Here is a 27,040-nt window from a genome sequence, read left to right as displayed (position 1 = left end):
AAGGAATAAGGAAAAATAAGGAAGCAGGAATAAGGAATAAGGAAAAGCAGGAATAAGGAATAAGGAAAAATAAGGAACTGGCAAACTCATTTTGCCTCATTTCAAACTCCAACATTGCAGGATTGATGCAACACTAGTGGGTTCAAATTCTGCTTCTGTGAAAAAAAGGAGCAGAGCGAGGGAGAAAGAAAAAATGTGATGAAAAATCCAGGGGTCAGGACCAGCGATGTTCAATTTCAAATCATTACTTCACTAGCAAAGAATGGTGGGGAAAATAGCCACTGTTTTTGTGGAGCCATTAAAAAAAATCAAAACGTCTTGTGCTCTGCATGCTGCCTATCTAACTGCAGTGAATAAACAGTCCTCAATGAGGAAGAAACAAAACATGTTCAAGGGAATGACGCTATAAAAGCTGAATGGCTTCCAAAGGTGACCTCCCTTTTCTTTCCTCTGCAAGTGGAGTTAGAGACAGGGCCAAGACAGATTAAGACTAAACCAGGACAAAGACTTTAGTCTCTTTCTCAAGAGTGAAGTAGCTCAGCCAGCCCTCCCCAGAAAGTAGCTTGTAGGCAGTAATCGGATGGCTGCACTGCTACCTGGTGCTCTACCTCTGACTTACTGCTGTAAGACAACCTCCAGAAGTGCAGCCCAGATTCCAAGCATGCTGTTTTACTCCACCCCAATGGTGACAGGAGGAAGGTTGGCTAATTATAAATTCAGATTCCTGTGTGGGTTTCGGGTTCTATGGTTGTGGGTGCAAGTATATATATCTAGATTCAATCCCATTATAGGTGAAACTTCTGAACACATTGAAACAAGACTGGTGATAGTTTTAGAGACTAGCGGTCTCCTCTGTATCAGGGATCTATGTGAAAAGGGCAAGGACGACATCTTCTCTGTTGCGCAGCTGGGGAGAAGAAAGGGCTGCCGTACTTTGGGCCCTCCAACCTTCTCAGCATCCTTCGACAAAGCAGATACTGTTGCTTAAGTAAGTGAAAAACAACAGCCTCGTCAATCTTCACTTTAATTCAGAGCAGTAAGGAGTGGGAGTCTACAGCATGGCATAGAAGGTCGTGATCAGAGCGTGGGGGAAGATGGTGATTACTGGCAAGCTTCTCAAACAGCTTTACAAGTAATAAAAATAGATTTTTGAAGGGCAGTCTCTGCCCCAAGGCCTTGGGAAGCCTGAAATAAATACAAATGAACCTTAAAACCAGGGAGAATAAAATAAACTATAAAATCTATTTAAAAGATTTTATTTGACAATTTCTTATGCATAATTCACTTCTGGGCTGTGTGGCAGACAAGCATGCAGAATTACAGCATCTGATCAGTGCCCAGAGTAGAAGGCAGGCAAGGAGGCTGGCTTAGCTCTCAGAGCCAAAATACAAGCCAAACCACTGGAGCCAGGGGAACACACAAAACAAAGACAGCATCATGAAAGTAAGGGGCCACCTTGATTTTTCAGAGCTTTGAAACTCTGCATGAGGTACAGGTTGACAGGGAAGGAGAAAATGCAAATTAGACCTTGTTATGACTTGCATTTGTGAATGTGGTCATTGGCGCTTTTTCCTTTTGTAAACTAGTTGGCTATCGCCCGAAGACTGGCTGATTTCCAAGGCTTGAGGGAACCATTGGGGTTCGGTGTTGTGGAAGAGAGAGGAGTTTTGGTTGCTGGGCTACAGAACTAGGCTAGGACTCCTGACCGGACTGAGTCCCAACCAGCCTTACCTCCAACCTGCACAAACACTTCCCCAACCCACCCATGTCAATCTGCCCTGCTGCCATTTCCCAGCCTCTTTGTAAGGCTGGAACTAGCAGGGCTGAGATGGCTCATGGCAGAAATGGTACAGAACTCAGAGCAGCAGCTGAGAGGAGACAGGATGTGACTCAGTCTGTTGGAAGGACAAATGGTGGTGCTCAGTAGGGGCAGGTGTCCAGGCAGGGAAGAAGTCTCCCTGTGTTCAAGAAATATAGCAAGAGTGGGTAAGAAGGAGGGGCTCCTCTTGGTGGAGAAGGAGGTGTGGGGGGGAAATATAACCATCTCCAACGCCTTGGTAAAGAACACAGAGGACAGGTGCAGCCCTTGGTGTTAATATAAACATACCAAACCACTGGATGAGGATAAATCTAATACAATCATTCCAGCCAATGTGGGTGCTTGTACTGAAAATTGCAGGATGGTGGTGGGGGGTAAAGCCATAAGGATTACTTTAAGCTAGTGTGTAGTAGTGGGGAAGAGAATATATAGCTCATCTTGATCTTTAGCACCCTTAATGACTAGCTATGCAGTGCTGCAGTCTCCAAGGTGGTAACCTGCCCTTGACTGCATGGACATAGGCCAGTTTAAGAGAGAATGGAGCAGAAGAGACTTAGAGGGATCCCTTAAATATCACAATTCTATGTCCAGGGTTTCCCTGGTTTACTATTACATTAAACAATATAATAAAAACATCTTGAGATCTATGTTTCCACATAAAGATGCTCATATTTCATCAATGTGACATGGCTTTATGTGATCTCATATCATTACTATGCCTCCATGTTTTGAGGCTGCATTGTGATGCAATGTCACTATATTGCAACAGCTGAACTATATATGGGACTAGAATTGTCCTGCAAGCACAATGCTCACAGGTTGTGGGACTGGCAAATTTCAGAGGACATGCATTCTGCTGACCCTCTAGTCCTGCCACTAAGAAGAGAGAGCTCAAATCAGCACTTGGAAGCAAAGGCCTTTCCTGAGCTGCCTCTCTCCTGATCCAATCCATCAAGAACTAGAGAAGACTGAGTGAGAGCAATGTCAGCTGCTCAGTATGTTACTACATCATCATCTCCTGCTAATACTAGCCACATAAAAGGTCCACTGAACATTCCAACTCTCTTGGAAAGGTGCAGTAACTCATTGGGTAAGACCAGGGGAAAACACACCATACCAAAACCCCAAAACAAGTCATGCGCACAGTACGGGAGGTCCCCTCAGCCTTCTCTCATTGACCACATCAAAACCATGCTTGCCTTTATCCTGACTGTGCTCTTTAATGCTGCGTGGTGAAGCAACCCATACAGGAAGGATGATTAATAATTCAGAGAAACACAAAAACTGCATCATCCCCTTCCCCATCATATGCAGTGAAGCCTTTCAATAGAAGCAGGTCTTTAAAAGAGGGTGTGTGTTTATTTCATCATTTTGGAGGAAGAGAATTAGCACATCTCAGAGAGATTGCCTCACTTTTGCATCTACTGTGCTAATAAATATTTATATACCAATAGAGGAGGGAGACTGATCTATAGGTCAAAAGTGCAGGAGTTGGAAGCAGGGTTCCTATCCCAGCTCCCCCAGTGACTCACAGTATTGCCTTGGGCATATCATTTTCCCTAACTACATCTTGATTTCTCCACCTATAAAATGAAGTAGCATCCACCTCACAGGGGAGAAAAAGAGTATCCATTTGTTAACTTGCAAATGCTTTGAGATTCCTCGATGAAAGCTGCTACCTAAGAGCACAGTATTGTTATGATTCCTTTGTACGTCTGTAGCACACTTTGATGCTATTTGGTTAAACTGGCATACAGACAAAAAAGCAAAGAGGTCATAAGTATGTATATGTGTGTTTTTAAGTGATCGTACTGAACTCTGAAGCAGAGTAGGTGGGAATAACCTGAAAAGATTCCAAAAGGACAGATTTCCTGAACTGATGTCTGTGCGCTGTCTAAAACATCTTTAAGCCCCAGGGCCACATAGTCTGTCCTGCTAGCAAGATGCAAAGAGTTAATGTGGCAGCAGAGAGACAGGATAATGCGGAGGAGAACAGCAGTGTCAGACATCACTGATACTCAGGACCACAGTCTGCATTTGATAAATCTCATTATCTTCCATAGGATTACAGTTGGTGTAAATCAGAGCACAGTAATCGGAAAGAGGATGTAGCTAGTAAATTGAAATCTGTACACACAGTAATGGATCCATTGCTTCCCACTCACTCACAGCATCCTCATCATCTCCAAAGGCAGGCAAACCAGATACACAATAGGTACAACTAATGTAATGTCTATGTCTAATACAAAAAGACTGTAATTAGACAGAGACCTACTGTAACTGTGCGTTAGTATAAGTCCTGATCAAGAACACAACCCCTTTCCTGTCACCATGAGAAACTGTGCACAAAGAAAACTAAAAGGTGTGTACACTTTGGGACACATGGCATGTACCCCATGGAAACCCATTAAGAAACCTCCCCATTTTGATTCAACCTCTGTTTGGCAATGAGAGTAGCTCCAGGATGGAGGGATGTGACTTGTGCAGTACCACGAAGGCCATGGTTGCATACACAGGCTACTGACTATAAATCAGAGGAAGTTATTCTCATCCCATGCAAGCTGGAAGGAAGAAGTGGGGAGGAATGCAAGGTTGCTGGTAGAGTTAGGGCAAGGAAGAGACATAGTTAATTCAGCTTCCATCTCTTAGGATAAGGATGCGCACAGTCAGAGTTTTAAGAACTAACCCTGACATTTTCTTGCAATCATTTATACCTGCTTGGTGGGGTTGCTGAAGAAAGGATGGACATGGGTGAAACTAAAGAATTAATAGGATAGCCTCTGCCAGCCTGTCTATGCCTGTGAGAGCTGATGTCTAGATAGATGCCCAAAAGGAGGAGTAGAGGGATAGGAAGTGAAAGAGTTTAATAACCTGAGATTAAATTCATAATTGTTCTCACTTTGCTTCTATTTCTTTGTTTCCTTTTATTTTTCTCTTTGTCCCAAAGTTAAATCACTAACTGTGGTACATAGCTTGAATGGAGGCAGGTTACTCTCATTAAATTGTGACAGGGTCGCACATTTGTTTGCTCAGCCTCCTTTTCCAAAAGAGCCAAGAAGCTAATCTCAAAATATGATGTGCTCAGACTAAACAAAAAGCTACCCCACACAGTCCAAACTCATTATGGAGAGACACACCACCCTTTCATGGTTAAAACTGAAGTTCTCTTCCTTCTGTAAACCCAGTTTTTACCCCTACCTCCACCTAATCTAAACCCAAAGCAATCCACCTGAAATTATACATGTGACATATCATTCTTAATAACATTTTCTCGGGAAAGTATGGGATAAATCATTGGGGGAGGAGGGGTTTGTAAAAATGGCCACCATTCACTTTTCAAAGATCCACACCCTTATGGTTTTTTATCTTGTATCTTTCTTTAGGCTTGAATTTCCAAATAAGCCTAAAGGGAGTTTGGCACACAACTCCAACTGAAATTCAATAGGAGAGGGACATCTCTCGTGCTCCTTTGAAAACCCCTAGCTTTTGTTCAAATAACTTCAGAATGTTTGGCTTAACTTCAGAATGCAGTGGAGATGTTCAAACCGAAGTTAGCTTTTTCTTCGCTTGCTCCAAATTCCTTGTCAGGAGCGCAAACGGGGATCCTCAGGGGTGATTTTGGAAAGGAATCTTCAGAACTCTTACATAGGGTATAACTGGTAACTTAAAACAAAGGGATACACTTGCTCTGCTGTGATGTGCCATGCATAGGGGAGCTCCTGAAAACTGCATCCTAAACTAAAGTTTCCCAGGATGTTACACGACCAGCAAAATTGCTAACAAGTGACAGCACACACATTTTGACATTTAACATTTATTTGTGGAAGTTAGTTCTCTACCACAGACAGAAACTGAAACCAGGTATTTAGGATAGGGAAATCCCAGTAAGGATCACCCTGGTCTATTTTGGAATATGAATTTCTGCACCATATGAATGGGCCCGGCTCTTGCAAAATTAATCATAGATTAGAATGTACCCCAAATCAGCCAAGTGTAACAATTTAAATTAAAAAAAATGAAGCTTCCATTTGTGTTTAGATTTTCTTCTGTATTACTTTGGCTGTGGATATTTTTTCAATAAGGGCACCAAATTCAGGATAATAAGCCAAGTCTCTGCTAAATATATGTTTAATTACTTTTGGAACTGTATACTAACAGATATGCCCAGCTCTATTTCATGAATGTAAAGTTAGAAATGCATTTTACTAGAGATTTTCTATTTTTAAAAGGTTGAATAAAATCTATTTAGCTATTTGCTGGTTATGTGAACTGGGGTTAGGGGGAGGAAAACATAAGGTCTGATCTTATTTGCATTATTGTAAAGTAGGAGGAGTAACTCCATTAGAATCAATAGCTTTGCATTTGTGTAAGTAAGAGTTATGCAGATGACAAATTTGATTTTTTGCATGTCCAGTAAAACAAAAAACAAAAACAAAACCAAAAAAAAGGTCTTACCAGGTTTTTACTGACATTGCCTGAAGCACTACAGAGTTGCACAATCCCACAGTTCTGCAGCTAGATTTTTTGGGTGTAAATATAGAAGGGTGCAGTTTAGCACAATTCTACTTACGTTTTAAATGCAATTCTCTTTTTCTCCCCATCTTTGTCTTTCCCATCTCAAAAAAAAAAAAAAAAAAAAAACAATACAAAGAAGGAAATTAAATGTGAAGCCACATGAATGGTTTTGTGGTATTAAAGATAAAAATTTGAATGTGAAAAGATTGAGAAGTTCTTGTTTCTTCTCATACTCAGATTCATAGGTTTAAACCAGGCAGAAGGATCCATTAGACAATCTAGTTTTACCTCCTGTATATCACGGGCCATTAAATTTCATCCAGTTAACCCTTTAATGAATGCAATAATGTGTGTTTGACTGAAGAACATCTTCCAGAAGGGCATCCAGTTTTGATTTAAAGACTTCAAGGGATGGAGAACCTACCATTTCCCTTGGTTGGTTGTTCCAATGGTCAAATCACCCTCACTGTTAAACTGTGCCTTATTTCTACTCTGAATTTGTCTGACTTCAGCTTCCAGACATTGGTGGTTCTTATGCCTTTCTCTACTAGACTAAGGAGCCCTTTCGTTCCCAGCCTGTTCTCCCCGAGAAGGTGCATATACACCATACTTAAGACACCTCTTGATCTTCTTTTAAACAAGCTAAGTGGACTGAGCTCCCCAAGTCTCTCAATGGAAGGCATTTTTTTCCAATCCATAAATCATTTTTGTGGCTTTTTTCCTGCAATTTCTCTGGTTTTTCCACAACTTTTTTTAAATATGCGGACACCAGAATTGTTTACAGTATTCCAGTATCTGTCTCACCAACGTCATACACAGAGGTAGAGTTTCCTTTCTACTCCTACTCGCTACTATCCTGTTTATACCTCCAAAGAGAACATGGGCCCTTTTTGCCACACCATTGCACTGGGAGCGCCTGTTCAGTTGCTTGCCCTTTATGCAACCTAAATCCTTTTCAGAGTCACTACTTTCTAGGATACAGATTCCCATTCTGTAGGTCTGGCCTGCATTTTATGTTCCTGGATGTAGGAATTCACATTTGGCTGTATTAAAATGCAAGGGTCCAGCTTACCAAATGATACAAATTACTCTCTATTAGAGTTGATCAGGAAATTTTCAATGGAAGTTTTTCCTTGGAAAATGCCAATTCCCTGAAACCAAAACTTTTTGAGGGAACATACCAGTTTTCATGTAGCTACCATTGGGAAAAGTTTCTCAGGTCAAGGATGGAGAGCGGACCCCACCCTCCGAATAGCTAACAGCCCAGTAATCAGGGTACTCACCTGGGATGTGGGAGACCAAAATTCACATCCCTGGTCTGAATCAGGCAGAGTTGGGACTTGAACCTGGGTCTCCCGAATCCCATGAAAGTGCCCTAACCATTGGGCTATTGGCTATTCCAAAACGTGTCTTTTGGCTGTCTCTTTTTACATCAAAAAACTTAAAAATGTCTTGGTTTGGTCCTGATAACAAACAGGAACATTTCTGAAATCTCAAACATTTCAGCGGGATGAGAAATTTATTTCCTGCCCAGCTCTACTCAATATGACTGCTCTGTCCTCATGATCATGTATCATTCTGCCAATCTGTGTGTCATCCAGAAATGTTATCAGCAATGATTTTACATTTGCTTCAGACCATTGGCTATTTTTGCTCAAACTTAATAAAATAAAGTAAAATAAAATAAAATAAAAATGGGATGGCAGTGAGACTATTTGGGCAGACAGCAAGCACTGGAAATTTCAGCCTGAAAGATGAAAGTGTAGTAAAGTTATGAGAAAGCAGAAAAGGGTATTAGAATGGAAATCGTTGTGCAAGCTTAGTTGGAGTGCGTCTGGCTGCTATAGTTGTAATATGGGTGGTGATGGCCACACAGTAAATGCAATTTGTCTCACAACTTTGATCATCTCAGCTGACATTAAAAAAAGTAAACGAACAAAGCCATCATATTTTTCTTCTTTCCTCTCACATATGCCCAGTCCGTTCAGAGAACTGTAAAATTAACAAAAAGAAAAGGAGTACTTGTGGCACCTTAGAGACTAACAAATTTATTTGAGCATAAGCTTTCATGAGCTACAGCTCACTTCATCGGATGCATTCAGTGGAAAATACAGTGGGGAGATTTATATACATAGAGAACATGAAACAACGGGCATTACCATACACACTGTAACCAGAGTGATCACTTAAGGTGAGCTATTACCAGCAGGAGAGCGGGGGTGGGGGGAACCTTTTGTAGTGATAATCAAGGTGGGCCATTTCCAGCAGTTGACAAGAACATCTGAGGAACAGTGGGGGGTGGGGATAAACATGGGGAAATAGTTTTACTTTGTGTAATGAACCATCCACTCCCAGTCTCTATTCAAGCCTAAGTTAATTGTATCCACCTTGCAAATTAATTCCAATTCAGCAGTCTCTCGCTGGAGTCTGTTTTTGAAGTTTTTTTTGTTGAAATATTGCCACTTTTACGTCTGTAATCGAGTGACCAGAGAGATTGAAGTGTTCTCCAACTGGTTTTTGATTACAGACCTAAAAGTGGCAATACTTCAACAAAAAAAACTTCAAAAACAGACTCCAATGAGAGACTGCTGAATTGGAATTAATTTGCAAGGTGGATACAATTAACTTAGGCTTGAATAGAGACTGGGAGTGGATGGGTCATTACACAAAGTAAAACTATTTCCCCATGTTTATCCCCACCCCCCCCTTCAGTCCCCACTGTTCCTCAGACGTTCTTGTCAACTGCTGGAAATGGCCCACCTTGATCATCACCATAAAAGGTACCCCCCCCACTCACCCCCGCTCTCCTACTGGTAATAGCTCACCTTAAGTGATCACTCTGATTACGGTGTGTATGGTAACACCCATTGTTTCATGTTCTCTATGTATATAAATCTCCCCACTGTATTTTCCACTGAATGCATCCAATGAAGTGAGCTGTAGCTCACAAAAGCTTCTGCTCAAATAAATTTGTTAGTCTCTAAGATGCCACAAGTACTCCTTTTCTTTTTGCGAATACAGACTAACAGCTGCTATTCTGAAACCTGTAAAATTAACATTTATTATGGACACAGTGGCAAGGTTTTGGTCCAGTATCTCATAAACCAAAGATGTCACAAAATGTCAGGGCTAATAATGAGGGTTTTAGCCTTTTCAAGAGTTAGGAATACCTCTTTCTACTAGGATAAAGATTTAGGTTCTAGCACTGGTAAGAAGTTGGACCTTATATATAAAACAGAGAGAATAAAAGAACAATTTGAGGTCATTTTTAGAAATTTCTGAAGTGTATTAGAATCCCACCCCCGGGGAGGACTGTACAGTGGGACTTGCAGCACTAAGGCAGCTGGCTGACTCTGCAGACTCAGAGATCCAAAATAAAAACTGTACCAATACATTATTTATTTCAAAGTCTCTGATTCCTAAGATGCTTTCTCTGCAAGATATATGGTACCAGAATGGTGTGGTACAATGGAAAAGTTGGACACACACCCTTTGGAGATGGCCTGGTGCATGTGGAAATTTATGCCAGAGGAGTTTCTTGCATTTAATTATGGCTGCAGGTATGCAAAATATTTGGGTGGTGGAGCAAATTGCCTCACTTGGAGTGGACTGTTGAAAGGTTTCTTTTTCCCCTTGTGCACTGGCTGTTGATACTGTAGCTTGAAATAAATCAGCATGAAGATTGTGAAGAGCAAGATAGCGAAGGATGCTGCCAGAAAGGGCCCCATTAAAAGGTTAGAAATACACAATGCTTTGAAGACTTAGGAAGTAAGCATGCAAGGTTTTTAGAAAGGTAGCTGAACATCTCTTCTCCCTACAATACTGCTTTGTGGTCAGCTTTATTTGCAAGAGTGCAACAGAGAAATCCAAAAGGGATGCTAAATAAATATGAAATATTCTCGAGGGCTTGCCTTTATCCACATCCACTGTTTTTGTACCATGCAAATTTCACAAAATTGGCATTTGGAGTGCTTATATCTAGGAAGGCAACAATGTGTCTCCACTTTAGTGTATTTAACTTCTACTACTGTACAAACATTTTTCATTCTGTTTGTATGTATTCTGATATGCCAGGCATATTGTTACCTGATGGACTGTACAGTATGCAGTTCATAGGCGCTCAGCCACCATGATGACTCGGCGGACGTTAACTAAATATTGATGCACAACTACCAATACTGAGAATAACTGGGCATAAGGTGAAAACCTCAAAAATAAATATTTATGTCAGGCAATTAGAGACCATTCTGCTCCCTTCAGTATCTTCAAAGATGAAAGTCTAGTACATTTTCACATTGACCCTCCCACATCAAACACATGCATGGCTCTCACTTTCTCTGGAGCAATAGGGTATGCCAGCGTGACTGCCCTAAATAAAATATACCCATACATGAATGTCTGTCATGCACACCTCTAAATACTTCAACATGCACACCTTTCTGCTGGCATTAAACACTTCAGTGTTATCCAGCAGATCATACATAAACCAGAATAATCATCCTTTGCCTTTCTATACACCAAGACCTCACCAACACCAACACATTAATCCTCACATTCCTGTGAGGTAGGACAGTGTTGTTAACCCACTTTACAGATGGCCAACCACAGGCATGGAGAAGTTTAAAGGCTGCCTGACGTTACATGCACCATCTGTGGAAGAGCTGGAAACAGAACCCAGTGATGCCAACCACAGAAGTTCAAAAATCATAAGCCAGCCCTCAAAATATCATGAGATTTATTTTAAAAAGATTGCACTGGGGGGGTTGGCCTGTCTTTTGAGGTTTGAACTCCCCCTGCCCAGCCCTAGTGTATATGTGGCAGTTTAAACAGCTCTCCCAAATGTACACAGTGAGGTGATGTTGACGTCAGCTGCAGGAGCTCTCACTGGCTGCCTGGCTTCTCCCCAAAGCCCAACATTCCAGTTAATTCATTCTGTGTCCCCACCCAGCCCCACATCTGCCCATCTCTCAGCTCAGCAATTTACTAGGCACCTCCCCACACCAGTTCTGCCTGTGCCCCCAGCACCACCACTATTCCTCTTGCAGCTCCAGGGATTCTTCAACCCTCTCTCCCAGGTCTGGGGGGCTACAGCAGGGTCCCTTCTCCCCCTTTCCAGAGAGGGAGAGAAGCTAAGAGCAGAATGGCCCATTGTTCCCGGGGGGGGGGGGAGGAGGGAGCAGAAACACCCCAGCAGCTCTGCTCCCTCCTCTCCTTCCCCTCCTGTGAGAATGGTGTCGGCTGCTCCTTCTCACCCCTTCCCCACCCAAAAATTCCTCTCGTCTCCAAAGGGAAGGGGGAGAACTCTGCTTACCTCCCACAGCAGCCTGATTGGTTGCTCTTCCCCAGGAAGTGGGGAAGGCATTCAATCAGAGGGGTTTTCCCCATAGGTACTGGTCAGGCTGCCACACCCCCTAGCTTAAAGTTGTTTCATTATATACAAGGTTTACAGTTTGGCTCAATGGATCTCAGCACCTGCACTATAAAAATTGTTCCAGTGCTTCTGGACCTGGCTGAAATTTGCAAGAGGGTTGGAGCTTCTCACAACATGGCCAGAGGGCCTCTAGCCCCAGCTGAAATTGCAAGAGTTGGCAACACAAGAATTCTGATTCTCAGTCCCATTATAGCCACTAGTCCACAGAGCCTCCATAAACAGATCAGAATTTTATTAGGCCTCTCTTTATGCCCCAGAGGATGAAAGACAAAGTGACTTCCACCTACTGAGCTCTCATTACACACTGTAAATGGGATGAGCTGATCTTGATGGTAGAACAGCTTCACAGGGGCAGGTGGTCAGGGTTACAGTGACAGAACAGAGTTTGGAGCAGTGGCATTAGTTCTCCTTATATCCAGTAGAATTAGAATGATCTCTAGTTCAGAGCAGGAAACCCCTACCCCACTTAACTCGCGTCCAGAGCTCTGTAACTGTCTCATTCATGTTTGAAATCTTTCCAGACTCACCTTCCACCTCCAGCAGGTGCGGCTGAGTTAATGGCCTGTACCATGTCCGTAGTCAGAGCGTCCAGTAAGCTTGTAATAAATTCTACTTTCTTCCCTTCTGGGCAGCCTGCAAAACATGAAGTGGAAGAGTATCTTGAGAACACAGAAAGTCAATCTCCTACCTTGATTCAATGCTATTCAATGGGGAGATAGCATAGTCTCTGTATCTGTAGGGTTGAATATGGCACCATTAATAAGTCTCTAACCAAAAGGTAGAAGAATCCTTGAGCAGCTTTTAGCCTCTCACATGTACTTAGCTAATTCCAGCCACCTCCAGATCTGCCTGTGTTTTCCATGACTACTACTTTTGTTCACTTCCTTCCTGGTTGGTACCCCCAGTTGTCTGTCTTTCTCACTTCATTGGGTGACTCCTCTGGGGTCTAGTAATGGCCTCAGATCACCAGCTTCCCCTGTTGACCAGAATCAGCATTCACTGCTCATTCCTGGCATGCTCACGGTAACCCCTGCCAGGAGGATAGCCTCTCACCAACACAGAGCACCATTGTCAACATTTTCTGCGTTCCCATTTGCGCACACACGACCCATGACAGTGATCTAGAAACTTACTACAATCACTTTGACAGCTGAAAGTGACTTGCAAATTATTGTAACTAAATTCCTCCTTTGCAGTAATGCAGGCTCCATTTTCTGCCATACCCAACCTAAGAAAAACAGTCACTAGCATGTCCCCATATCATGTATATTACACACACTCACCCGCCCCTTAGTGCTCATTTGGCAGGCAGTCCAGAAAATGTCAGCAACTTAAAGGGTAAGCTGCTATAGCAGCAGCAGTAGACCTCTAACTTAAAAGAGCTTTTTTTTTGCAGAAATGAGAAAGTTGAAAGCTGTTTGCTAGAAGTCATCTCCCAGGGGTCTCAGCATCTCACCCTCTGCTGGGACTACCAGAGTTGCTTGCAGATAGCAAATGACAAACTCTCCTTCCTTCCTTCTTCTCGTTTTTGTGGAAGCAGCCATGACACGATTTGTATAGCATAGTATGTGCGCGTGTTCACATGTGTGTAGGTAAGTTTCTCTCCCCTTGGTATCTGCAGGATTTTTTATGAAGGGGCAATTAACGTAGTGGCTGTAGTAATGTAGGTTTCAAAGGATGGAGTGACTCTTTGGACAACCACACTGAGTCCTCCAATAAAGGGGTCCCTCTCAGACAATTAAGAGTAATTGGGAAGATCTCACTGATGTTTGGCTTGGGAGTATTACTCAGTTCGGGGAGCACATAGGAATGAGGAAGTACAGAATATCCTATAGCTCTCCTCTCCTTCCCTCACTCCTTTGATGCGACTGTGTGGATCGCTAATGGCTCATCGTACCTAAGCCCAGTTAATACATTGACGACGTGATAGAAATCTCCAGCCTGAATCAAATGGGATGGTATGATGAGACTGCCTACAATGGCACGTAGCCAATCTCTGACTGTTCGTAGCAAAATATCCCCAGTGGCCCATGATGGGACATTAGATAGGGAGGACTCTGAGTTACTACAGAGAATTTTTTTCCCAGGTGACTGGAGCACGGGTCATTTGCAGGTTTAAATTAGTGTAAATGGCGGATTCTCTGTAACTTGAAGTCTTTAAATCAGGATGTGAGGACTTCATGAACTCAGCCAGAGGTTATGAGTCTATTACAGGAGTGGGTGGGTGAGGTTCTGTGGCCTGCAATGTGCAAGTGGTCAGATTGGATGGTCATGATGGTCCCTTCTGGCCATAAAGTCTATGAGTCTATAAATGGAGTCACAAATGAACAAGAACCACAGCAGTTCTCAGACAGTTTGCAGCTGGGGTCAGCAACCCTCTGCAGGGGGGGGGGGTGTTCCTGAACAACACCAACAGTAACCATCGTGCAAGTCAATACACCCAAGCATCCAGCTGAAGGAGCTGCCCAATACATCTGGGGAGGAAGAAAGAGGAAGCTGCAGGGGATACACATTTGCAGAATCTGCCATTGAGACCATACCTCATCTCTGCCACAGTATGCAGTCCGCTCCCTATTACAGTGGTTGCTGCCACCTGTCCTGCTGCACTGCCTTCTCAAGCAGTGTCCCAAAGGACAGGGAGCAGTAGCTGCAGTTAGGGCTGGGGCAAAGGAAGAAGAGATGCTCTTTTCTGGAAGCTCTAGACCCTTCCCTTTCCCCAAGGAGCAGAGCGAGGTTCCAGGGAAGGAGCCCAGGAGCAAAAAGGATGGAGAGGAAGAAGTGAAGCAGGCCCCGAGCTACTGAGCTCTTTATAGGCTGGAAGGCTCCATTCCCTCCCCGCAGTGGGAAAATGTGCCAACCCAGCCTGTTTCCTCCAACCTCTCTCCCTCCCTTTTGTGAAAATAAGTTTGGTCTCTGAGCAACTGGGCACCTTCTTTCTGTTCCTTAGAAGGGTGTGAGAGAGCAGGAGGCAGAGTAACAGCAGCTGGGAGGACAGCTCTCGGGGGAGAGCACACAGCAGGGTGCCCAGGAGAGAGTGACTGGATAGCAGCCAACAGCGTATGAGGGAGAACAAACAGCCCAAATTAATTGTACCTGGGAGTTTGGGGAGTGGAGGGCACTACAAGTGGCCACCTACATTAGCTGAGGGTGGGGCCTAGGCAGGGGCCATCCATCCCTCTCCAAACCCCCTTTCCTTGATGCTCCATGAAAAGCCCAGGCAGGGACTCTTCCCTCAAGCCCCACTAAGTATCTGGGGCAGAGATTCTCTACCTCACTCCTTCGTTAATAGATTGGAACTGATTCATTCACTTCCCTCATTGAGGAAACATCCTTGAAAATAGGTTCTATGTTTCAGAACCATTATAACTGTTTTTTATGGGGCAATGATTCTTCTCTAAACCCATGACATCTTGAGATAACGCTTCCATACAGTGTGTCTCTTGGAACATGCTGGTGAGGAGGACCTCTTTCTGTAATGCAGAGGTTGTGATAAGGTCCTCTTCCTGATTGCCCGGGATATACTGGGTGATGGGAGACTGGACCCTCTCTGTTTCCCCCAGAATACGCTGGCAAGTAAGGCACACACTGCCCATTCCCCCAGGGAATGCTGGGCGAAGAAATAGGGCCTTCCGTCGGTTTCCCCAGGGCATGTTCTTTTAGGCTGTATCTACACTAGCACTTTTGTTGGCCGGGGTGTGAAAAAAATACCTCCCTGACTGACATAAGTTTCACCAACAAAAGCACCAGTGTGGACAGCACCGTGTCGACAGTAGATGCTCTCCCGCTGACATAGCTACCGCCACTCGTTGAGGGTGGTTTAATTTATGCAGACGGGAGAGGTCTTTCCAGTCAGTATAGAGCAGTTACATGGGAGACCTTACAGAGGTGCAGCTTACAGAGGTATAGCGGTAGGGCTGTGCCACTGTACGGTCTGTAGTGTAGACATAGTCTTACTCCAGCATAATACCCAATTTGTGTGAACGTATTTAGGCATTACACTTCTGATAAACTGATTTTAAAAAGCGACTATGCCTCCCTACATTTGTCCTGCCTTTGTTTTTCCTTCACTCCACTTTTCTTTTCCCTTCTACTGAATCTTATATCTTTTCTCATCTTTTTCAGCATTAATTTCTTTATTCTAGTTTTCTGACAAGGTTAACAAGCAAGTTGTTCCTTTATTTCCTTTTTGCCCTCTATCTCCTAGTGCTCTGTGTTTTGTTCTCTCCTTTCTTAATTGTGTTATTTTAATTTCTCCTTCTCCCTTTCCCAGTTTCTCTCTGCCTCCTCCTATTCTATGAACATTTCCCTCAGCTCATTACTTCTACTTGCTTCTCTCTCTCTCTCCCGGCTGCCACCTGTGGTCTCTGCACCAATCATTTTTCTGTTCTCAGACAGCTGTATTTTCCTATGTGCAAAGCCATACACCCAGCTATTTTCTTGCACGCACGCACGCACACACACACACACTAGGTTGGGGCAACCCTGCAGTTTCTACTCCATGTCCAAGCTCCATACAAAGAAGGGAAGGGGCCAATTTTCACCCTCTCCCTCCAAAGGGAAGGAGGCAGCAATTAGAGTACACAAAGGTGGATTAGAAGCGATTTTCATCCTCTGCCTTCAAATGGTGGGGAACCACAATATCCATGCTAAAACATACACATACAGCAAATCCCCATTCTCCTAAACAAAGCATGGACTTTCCCCTTTTCGCACGTAACCAGCATTAACGACAGACAGATGTCTGCTCCACTCTAACCTGGAAGCTCTCGGTCCTTGAATGGATCATCAATCTCTGTGCTCTTTGATCTGGCGTCAGTTTCACACACTGGGGTCTCATAGCTGGAAAAGGAAGAGGGGAAAGAGGTTCAATCATTTGACATAGTTTCAGAGAGATCAGGTTGTCATTAAGATGTTGGTGAACATTTCAGTCTTGCCTCATAGGCTCAGTATGGGGACACAAAAAACAGGAATCCAGGTGAGAAATAAATTGGCTCAGACTCAATCTGCATATGACCAGGGTGATGCTTGTAGGAAGAGGGAAGCACTTAGAGGAATCAGCATGAATGTAATTTTGCCTTCTATATCCCAGGCCTCTTCCTTTTGCTTGTCAGAGCGTGGTCAACCCTTGGAGTCCTCAAGAACTGTTCACCATCAGTGGTTGCCTAGATGGCCAAGAAAACCAGCTGGCCAGGTGGTCATGCTCATTTCTCTTAGATGCAAGCTTAAGCACAGCAAGCCAGGAATTCTGCAACCTTGAGGTGGGGGAGTGCAATGCATTGTACCTTCTAAGGAAGGAGTCTCCTTCCTTAGAAGATACAATGCATTGCACTCCCCCACCTCAATCTCCTTCCTTGGAAGTTTTTAAGGTCAGGCTTGACAAAGCCCTGGCTGGGATGATTTAGTTGGGGATTGGTCCTGCTTTGAGCAGGGGGTTGGACTAGACCTCCTGAGGTCCCTTCCAACCCTGATATTCTATGATTCTATGATCCCTTGCCTTGATCCAGATGAGCACCTGCAGAGTACGCATTTCAGCATGCAGCAGCCTATTAAATAGAGCAGACCAATAAGAGCATCTCTGGGACCTATACTAGCTGCCAGTCCAAAGCGTTCAAGTTCGGATCGCTCTCTTCAAAAGGTTTCAGAGTAGCAGCCGTGTTAGTCTGTATTCGCAAAAAGAAAAGCAGTACTTGTGGCACCTTAGAGACTAACAAATTTATTAGAGCATAAGCTTTCGTGAGCTTCATTGTGGCATCCGATGAAGTGAGCTGTAGCTCACGAAAGCTTATGCTCTAATAAATTTGTTAGTCTCTAAGGTGCCACAAGTACTGCTTTTCTCTTCAAAAGGTTTCAAATAGCCCAGGATTGAGCTATCTCAAGGGTGCCTCTCTCTACAGCAGCTTTGTCCACTACTAATGACAAAGCCAGGTTCAAACTCACAGAGGCTAGTTATCAGAGCTTACTAGCCTCACAATTTGTTCCTGTGGAGCTTTCAAGTTGTGGGGCACAGAGGATCATGCCTGGAGAGCTTTACGCTGCATAGGAACATAAAGATTTCAATACAGAATCTGTTTCTGTATTGAAATCTGACTGCACATGAAGTTCTCCACTCAGAGCCCTCTAGATCAGTACTAGCCATGACAACGTAGGGTCAGACTATTCCTGGCCACTACATGGATACACAAGGATGGGGTTTCAGAGTAGCAGCCGTGTTAGTCTGTATTCGCAAAAAGAAAAGGAGTACTTGTGGCACCTTAGAGACTAACAAATTTATTAGAGCATAAGCTTTCGTGAGCTACAGCTCACTTCATCGGATGCAAGGATGGGGGTAATGCAAGCCACTTTCTTCCCTGATGTACCATTTGGTTAATGGTAAGGGACAATGAACACAGGGATTTTTTTTTCTAATGGTCCAGGGCTGCAAGCCAGCTCAAAGAGAGCAGGTATAGGGAGGAGGCAGGACCGTTCTTCCTCTGCATTGGCCATCTTTGCTGGCTAGGCAGAAAAAAGCAGCATGCTGTACCACCCTCAAGGATGGGCAGCAGTAATGTTCCCCCTGTGCAGTAAAGGACTCTTGAATTTCCTTCTGTGGGGACTCTGCTCCTCCATGATGCAGACATGTGCCTATCCAATGCAACTGAGCCCTTAGTGCGATAGTTAGTATCAGTGCTGCTAACCTAAACCTAAGCCACTGCCCCCACCACTCAGGAAAACCAAGTTTCCAAGTGTTTCTAACTCAGTGGTGGTGATCTTTTCTTTGCCGATAAAAACCAGGCCCAGTCCTCAGAGAGGACCAGCCATTCTGAGCATTTCAAGTTGTAAAAGTTCAGCTGTGTTTGAGCTGTGTCAGAGCGGTAAAGGTTCTTCAAGTGTAGTTTATATGGGAAGTAGTTGTTCACTTCACATTTACATTAACTCTCACATAGGTTACTGGATTCTGCAAAAAAAGAACTCAGAGTGAATATGGCATATTTGAGCCTGAAGGCAGCATCTGTCAGAACATTAAGAGCATGTGGAAACAGTGAATGATGATGAAAGCCTTGACAAATCCCTAAGTTTGATGAGTGCTATATATATGCGCTATAATACAGGTCCTTTCCTCTCGGCTTCACTGAGTCCAGTGCACACAACTGGAGCGAAAGATGCATTCTTCTCCACTTCAAGTACAGTACCCATCAGTGGGATTTTAAAAAGTGTGCATTCATGTGGGCAAACATACACACACATTCCATGTGTATTTTCTCTTCCTCTGCCCCTCACCCTGCAAGTAATAATACTTAGCACTCCTATAGCACTTTTCATCCCTAAGTCTCCCAGAGCTTTTCAGCTCTCATTAACCCCATTTTACAAATGGAGAAACTGAAGCAGGGAGAGGTGAAGTGACTTGACAGTGAGTCAGTGGCACAGCCAGGAACAGAACTAAGGTTTCCCAATTTCCACCCCCGTGCTTCATTCACTAATCAAAAGGTGCTCCCTTTGCTGAACTAATGGTAAAGACTAGAAAAGCAGAGCGTATGATAGAGGTAGGGAGATCCTTCTAATATAGCTGTACTTCCGAGTTTAATTTGTGTGTGTGTGTGTGTATTCTGTTAGAATTGTCCTTTCAGCTTGCCCTATAGTTAAGCCCTGACAAGTTCAGTGCACATAACAGAAATGTGATACTAATTAGTCTATTTGGCTGTAGAAGGGACTGGGTCCAGGGTGAGGGGAAAATATTAAGAAAATATGAAAAGTCATTTAGACAAGGAGGCTTAAGCACCCAACTCAGGTCCAATTGAATTGGTTGCTGACTGGAGCATTATCTACTGTTGTAAACAGGAATATAGATTGCATAACTCTGGTGTGGCAATTCCCTGGTTCTTTGGTTCCCTTGTTTTCTCTGAACTGGTGTCCTCTCCTTCATAGTTATTTCATGCTCCACATTACAGGCCCGGTTCAAAGCAAGTTGCTCTCACCGTGTAGAAGTACCAGGCAAGGGGCGCCCCGTGTCCACCAGGACGCACCAGCAGTATCCCGTGGACTGATGACATTGCACTGGTTTGTACAGCCCACCAGGAGCACACTCTGGGATGACAATACCCTCACGGGGGTTCTGCCTGGCCTCCTCCAAGGCACTCTGTCTCTCCTGGTCACAGGAGTGAACTTTCTCTGGAAAAGAAGGAAAAACAGAAACATCACCCTCTGCAACAAAACATGGCTTCAGGGCAACTCTCAGACCTCAGCATTCAGGATGCTAGTCAGATCTGAGAATGCTAGTTCTCTCTTCCATCCCTAGGAAACGCCAATATTTAAAAAGGAGTTTCCCAGCATGCACAAGGATCAGTGTTACATTCCGGACCTGAAATCCTCCTCCTAATAATGTCAGCCAGTCACTTGTGAAGGGGTGCACCAAACACATTTTCCACTCCGGCCATCAAAATGGCTAGGGCTGCTCCTGCTTTCAGTATGTCCTAGAGAGAGTGCATCTACTGCATACCCTGGGGGAACAGAGAGGAGGTCCAAACCCATCACCCTCCCTGGGGCATGAAAAGAGTGTGCTATTGCTTCCTTACTCCCCAGTATGTCCTGGGGAACAGAGAGGGCACCTAGGCTTCCCTTTCCCCACACAGTACACCCTGGGAGACTGGAGAAAGGGCTTTGTCCCTCTCTGTCCTACTATACAGAAAAAGGGCCTCCTTGTTGGCATCATCCACAAGGGAACAGATAAAACAGATGATATGCACTAGGGAACAGACCATTTGGAAATGTCCCCTAGAGTCATCAAATTCTGTTTGTTGGAAGACCGCAGACACGTCCCCCTGGCCTTTGACCTGAGGGCTGAGAAAATTGTTGCTTCAAGTTCTCTAGTCACCTAAGGAATCTAGATAAAAGTGGAAGACAAGACTTGACATTCTTAAGGTTAAAAAAAAATAAAGTAGAGAACACCCCAATAAACTCTCTGGATTTTCTTAAAATATGTATCATGATAAAAAGTGTGTGTGGGGGGACAAATGCTCCTCTCTTCCCTACCCCCTTTTGCAGGTCACTTTAATAGATCATATTGCCCCAAATCCTTTCCCATGCCCAGGGGTTACTTCAACTTTTCAGTAAAGAAACTAACTCAGAACCCTGACAGGAAGTGTCTCAACCTGAACTTGCAGACATTTCGATGGTCAGTTGGGACACATTGCATTACACAACTATCTGCTCTTTTTGAGGGGCAGGTGGTGTCAACCACAGAATTAGTCTGGCAGTTCTGAATGGAGTTATTTGGGCACAGATTGCTTTGGTTACCAGAGGCCAACTGGCCATTATTTATAATTGTAACACAGCAGCCAATGAAAAAGGTTCCAAGAGACCACAGATGTCCTCCATGCCAAGCATTTCAGACCCTCCTTGTGAACAAAAGACACTTGAACTTTGTCACACACAAATCCACACAAATGAGGTTTAATATAAGAGCCATAACTATGTGCAAGTCTGACTCAACCAGAAATAAACTTGATTGGCAAGGAGTGGGGGAGGGGTGGGATAAAAACAACACAACTGAAAGGGCTCAAGTCTCAGCTGATATTTAAGCTAACTTCACTTTGCTGACAGATTTCACATCTTAAAAAAAAAATTGTGACTGTTCCTGAGCTGTATGCAGACAGAGGAGTCATTCAGTAAGAGGCCTGTGGGCTTCTGAACAAATCAATTACATCACAAGGGGCCAGCTTACTCAAGGTCCCTGCCTGACAGCAATGTACACCTGGGCCATGGGGTGAGAGGGTAATTCATTTAGTTCGATGAAGCAAACAAGAGAGCCAGAATTCCATGCTTACGATCAGCTCATTTTTGATTAATTCACTTTATTTAATAACCAAAAGAAAAAAAAAAACCATTGAAGAGAAGTGCATTCCGGACATTTTTCTGTCCAAATCCCCAAAGCTTCCTCAGTGCACAAATTCTCTCAAGTCCTTTGAGTCTTGCAAAACTGGCACTAAAAGTGTCTTTTGAAAAAAATAAATAAATACTAATGCTTTTTTTGGCCCTGCACAACAACTTGTTGTAAATTAATCACTTTTCTTTTAATCAGCCATAGCCTTAGTTGACACATATGCAGTACTGTGTTAGTGTACATCACTGTGCTTGTATATGCAGTGCACAAATGTACATTCATATACACATACCTATGCTTGCATTATACCAGTGGCATTTAAAACCATTTTCTCTTTGCCCAGTATACCAACAGCAGAAATGTGGGGGAATGGATGGCCCAGGGAACTCCTAATAGTAGGAGTGGATTGATAATCACTACCATCTGATGGGTGTGTAATGGGGTATGGGTCCATCTACACAGCAAAAAAAAGCCTCTCAGCAGCAACTCTCAGAGCCCCGGTCAACCAACTTGGGCCTGGTCTACACCGGGGGGGATCGATCTAAGATACGCAACTTCAGCTATGAAAACAGCATAGCTGAAATCGACGCATCTTAGATCGACTTAGAATCACTTATTTCACGTCCTCGTGTCGCGGGATCAATGGCTGCCGCTCCCCCATTGACTCCACTTCTGCCTCTCGCCCTGGTAGAGTTCCCGAGTCGACAGCAGAGCTATCGGGGATCGATTTATCGTGTCTATACTAGATGCGATAAATTGATCCCCGATAGATCCATCACTATCTGCCGATCTGGCAGGTAGTGCGGACATGGCCTTGGACTCATTTGGGGGGGCTATGAATAGCAGCTTAGGCCCCGGGCTGGAGCCTGGACGCTGAAACCGTTGAAGTGGGAGTGTCTCAGATCTTGGACTCCAACCCAAGCCTGAACATCTACACAGCTATTTTTAGCCCCGCAATACAAGCCCTGTGAGACCAAGTCAGTTGACTTGCTGCCACAAAGTTTTTTGGGTTTTTTTGTTTGTTTATTTTTGCTTTGTAGACCTACCCAGTGAACTGAATTTGGCAGCCTTTGTTTAGTTCATGGCACATAGGCATCCATGTCACAATGAACACCATCATAATTGGCACTAATTGGTTCCTTGCTGTCTTTCTGCTGAGATTTCCTAGGACTGAATGGCCTATGGAGGCTCTAACCCAAGCCTATCTAAGCTAGCAAATTGTGTAGCCATCACTCTCCACTATTGGTGAAAGATGCGATGTAGGCAGGACTGCCGTAGTAATTTTACTACCATGCCTTCTAGAGCAGTGATTCTCAGTGACCAGTCTGTGGGCCAGCGCTGGTCCCTGAGATCTCCCTAACACAGTTGAGGAAGGCAGCAAGCCACCCCTTGAGAAAAACACCGATGAAAATACTAGAATCCTAGCTATATTTCAGCATCCATCATGGCATCACTGATGGTGAATTCTGACTTTGAAGTTTGCTAATGTAGAAGAGGCCTTCTAGGAGGTTCCCTGAGACAAGTCTGAGGTGCTGCTCACTGGACGGAGGACTCCAGGGTCACTCTTTGGAACAACTTCCTTCTCAAGGGGTCGCTCTGGCACCTTTCACTAGTGCCATATAATACTGCTGTAATTTTTTTGAAGTGAATTAACATTTAGGGCCTGATCCAACACCCACTGAAACCAATGGGAAGATTCCCAGTGACTTCATTGGAACTGGATCAGGCCCTCACTGTGCAGATTGTTTTTCTGGGAAACCATCTCACTGGCACCATATAATCTACATGCAACATGTCACAGTGGGCAGGGCATCTAGAAGGTATGTATAGAGGCTTTTTAATCATTCGTACAAATCCATGAATAAAGATGGCATGCAAAACCTCATTCATGGCCACACACCCCTCTCTCTCTCTCTCTCTCTCTCTCTCTCTAACACCATTGTATATTATTAACATAGATGTGTGTGTGCACACAAAAGTTTAATCGCTCGCCCAGGTTTTATTCAGTTTTCTTCTGTTGTGTTGGATAGGTTTGAAGGGCATCACAAGATTTTTAACATGGAAAAAATGTTTCTATAAAAATCATATATGGAAAGGTCATGCTGACCTGAGCCCTCCTGTATGATTTTGGGAAGTTTCAGTGTTAGAAAATTACAAGATATACTTTGCAATTTAAATATTACATACATTTCAAAACAGTTTTTAATTGTGATATAGGGATGCGAGAATAAGTAACTCAACTTCAGAGGCAAATTAACCAATTTGCAAGGAGTTGATGTTGGTTTAGTCATGGGAGAGGAGAATGGGACAGTTGCAGGATAGCTGCTTCCTGTTGGAGGGAAATGTTTATCTAAATGCACGTAGTGATAACAATTTGCATACAGGAACCCTACAAGTTTTTTCTTCCCTTTACACTTAAACACTAGGATTTCACACCTGTGTACTGTAACCTCCCCAATTACACCACAGCTGTGAAATAGGACTTGTTTATTAGCAGGTGGTGGCATTTTTGCTATATCTGTTAAATAAATATATCCTCAGGTTTCATCTTTAATACTTTCATTAACAGTGAACAGAATTTGCAAGTGATACAAAATTGTGAAGAGTCGCCAATACCTGCAAAAAGAGATAAAACAAAAAAAAATACTCAGTGCCATATCTAGACACTCAGAGTCACAACAGTGGCTGATGGCTAGATAAATAAGAATGGACAGATGACCAAAAAAAATTAGTAAATTAAATTAAATTAAAGTTGGATAAATATATGAAGGGCAAACAAACATTTTCTGGGAAATAGTCTCTTAAAAAGCAGTATTGTAATAGAGAATTCAGTGCAATGTGTTAGCAAAAAAAAAAAAAAAAAAAAGGATCACTGCTATTTGGAGTTAGATACATGGATGCAGCGTGCCACAGAGCAGGAAGGCACTTAAGCACTTGTGAGACCTCTCCTTAGCTAGCGTAAATTGGCACAGCTCAGTTGACTTCATTGGTTTACACCAACTGATGATCTGACCTACTGTGCTCATTTCTAGGCACTCTATTACAAGAGACATGTGGAATTCAGAAAGTGACAGTGATTAAGGGGTTAGGTGGATTGATTTATGAGGAAAGACTGAGAAAACTAAGTATGGTATTTTCAGAAGCACTTAGCATTGGCCAAACTCCATTCTTATTTAGATCAATACGAGTTTTACCGTCGACTTCAACAGGGACAGAATTAGATGGATGTTGAGAGCTTCTGAAAATCCTAATCTAAATATGTGCAACTTCCACAAATGGTAATAACTAGGGGCTATGACAACCAGTTATAAGAGCATTAACACCACTAATGGAAAGGAATTGTTTAGACTGGTCCAAACCCCTAACGCAGCGTAATGGAAAACTAGTACAACAATAATTTATACTTCTACAGCACTTTCCACCCAAGGATTTCACAGACGTTACATGAATTAGCCTGAGACCTCCCTGAAGTAGCAAGCAGAACTATTCCTCTTTTATAAAAGAGGAAACTGAGGCACAGAGGGTGTAAGTGATATGGCCATGGTTACACAGAAAGTTGGGGACAAAGCCCAGGTTAAAATTCAGATCTCCTGAGTTCCAGCCCTGCACTTTAACCATAAGGCCAAGCTTGCTCTTATCATCAGGACTAGAGAACGTAGGCCAGAGGAGTTCCCTGATGGCCAGTTCTGTTAGAGTAAGGAACAGTTCCACTGAGGGAAATGGTGAACTCTCCGTTGCTTGAGACATTTAGAAGTAGACTGGAGAAAGCACTTGTGACTGTGCTGTAGCCACCAAGCCTACACTGACAGCGAAGGTAAGATGTCCAAACAGATCTCCTGAATCTCTCAGATTTTTTATTTATTGAACCTCCTCAGAAGTCATCCCAATCTAGGGCAGTGGAATCTTTGGAATGCCAAATAAGCTGTGAGCCAGACGCCAGCTATAAAATTCATCAGCAGCCCAAAAAAGAAGCTTGTCTTCTTAATTAAGTGCAGGGTTTCTACAAGCGTGACTCCCTACTTGAGTTAGCAGGAGTTATAGGCACCAAGAGGCAAAAAGGAAAAAAAAAAAAAAAAAGAAGAAAACCTTAAAACATGCCTATATCCACAGTTAGTGAGAGAAGAGCATGTTGTGAATTGATGGGAGCGTACCAAGTAAGAGGCTACCCAGGATCAACAATACTACTGTAACCATTTTAAAAAGAAAGACATTATCATGTTGTCCTATTTTCCGCTGTGACTTGTGACAACCGTCAGCAAAAAAGCCCACTAGCTCAGCCAAACTGCTGCTGCTGCTGAGGAACAAAACCTCTGGGAGTCACCAAATCAAGATTGTATTACCCACTGACAATGAGTGCGCAAGAGAGAGTGAGCATGAGAGAGAGAGAGATAGTGTGCGTGTTTCAGAGTAGCAGCCGTGTTAGTCTGTATTCGCAAAAAGAAAAGGAGTACTTGTGGCACCTTAGAGACTAACAAATTTATTTGAGCATAAGCTTTCGTGAGCCACAGCTCACTTCATCGGATGCATGTGTGTGTGTGTTAGGGGAGAGTTACTGGCAGAAATATCCATTTTAACTGTAGCTGCTCAGCTCTAAAATGCTAACTACCTTTTTTTTTTTTAAACTCTTGGCTACTTTTAAACACTTCAGAGCATTTTAAAAACTGGCTCTTCTGAAGCAATGAGCTACAGCAGGAGAGATGGGGATAGGACATCTCCTGTTGTGGCTTTATTAAACAAATTTTCCCTGGCAATGATCTTTTGAGAGATGCATCATCACATTCCTAAAGGTCTCTTGCTCTCTCACACATTGAGAAATGCACTGTCTGACACATATCTCCACACAGAAACCAAAGTGGACTGATGAGGTAAGGGACTCATCCACTGTCTAATTAGGCAGTTGATTATTAAAGAGCTGGGGAATTTGGTTATGCAAGGCAGTGCTGGAGAAGAGCAAATGCCAAGGAGCACTAGTAGAATACATTACTGCTTAGATTCCTGCTCGAGGGGTAGATACTGTTTCACTAATGGTCAATAATTGAAAAAACCCCCAAAGACTTTCCCAAAATCTTGCTTTGTCATATAGTCTCAGCAATAATTGCCTCTCTCTCTCTCTCGGGTGTAGGTGAGCTTTAGAAAGCAAACAGTCACTGAGGTCCAGTGGCTTAAGCACAGGCCTGAAAAAAATTCAGGGTTTTATTCCCAGCTTCATGGAATGTGCATATGGATAATCACCTGAAGGAGATAATCAGGGTTTTATTCCTAGCTCTGCCATAAACTTGCTGTGTGAGGGTAAGTCACTGAAGACATCCATGCCTCAGTTTCCCCAGGGCTTACATGGCTCTTTTAGGCTAAGTTTATCAATTAAATTGCTTTGAGATCCTTGAATGGAAGGCGCTAATATTAGGTCCTGTATTATTAG

The 27,040-nt window shown here is 43.4% G+C and overlaps 1 protein-coding gene and 1 long non-coding RNA gene across 7 annotated transcripts in view; one reads left to right on the top strand and one right to left on the bottom strand.

The window, feature by feature from the left end:
• The window catches only part of SMOC1 (SPARC related modular calcium binding 1), a 197,510-nt gene that overhangs the window by 9,593 nt on the left and 160,877 nt on the right, over window positions 1-27,040 (bottom strand). For all 6 annotated transcript variants that reach the window (XM_043517476.1, XM_043517479.1, XM_043517475.1 and 3 more), the window contains 3 exons: window positions 19,718-19,910; window positions 16,522-16,604; window positions 12,293-12,398 (listed from right to left, as the gene is read on the bottom strand). In XM_043517476.1, the coding sequence (XP_043373411.1) occupies window positions 12,293-12,398; window positions 16,522-16,604; window positions 19,718-19,910 (382 nt within the window). The remainder of the gene's footprint in view (window positions 1-12,292; window positions 12,399-16,521; window positions 16,605-19,717; window positions 19,911-27,040) is intronic.
• LOC122460815 overlaps window positions 1,365-27,040 on the top strand; it is an 84,345-nt gene continuing 58,669 nt past the window's right edge. Inside the window, exon 1 of the long non-coding RNA XR_006282331.1 lies at window positions 1,365-1,443. This is a non-coding gene — a long non-coding RNA (uncharacterized LOC122460815). The remainder of the gene's footprint in view (window positions 1,444-27,040) is intronic.

The sequence above is a fragment of the Dermochelys coriacea genome, chromosome 6 (genome assembly GCF_009764565.3).
Source record: "Dermochelys coriacea isolate rDerCor1 chromosome 6, rDerCor1.pri.v4, whole genome shotgun sequence".
Taxonomy (NCBI): domain Eukaryota; kingdom Metazoa; phylum Chordata; order Testudines; family Dermochelyidae; genus Dermochelys; species Dermochelys coriacea.
The sequence above is the reverse complement of the archived record's forward strand: the minus strand, read 5'-3'. Positions and strand labels throughout refer to the sequence as shown.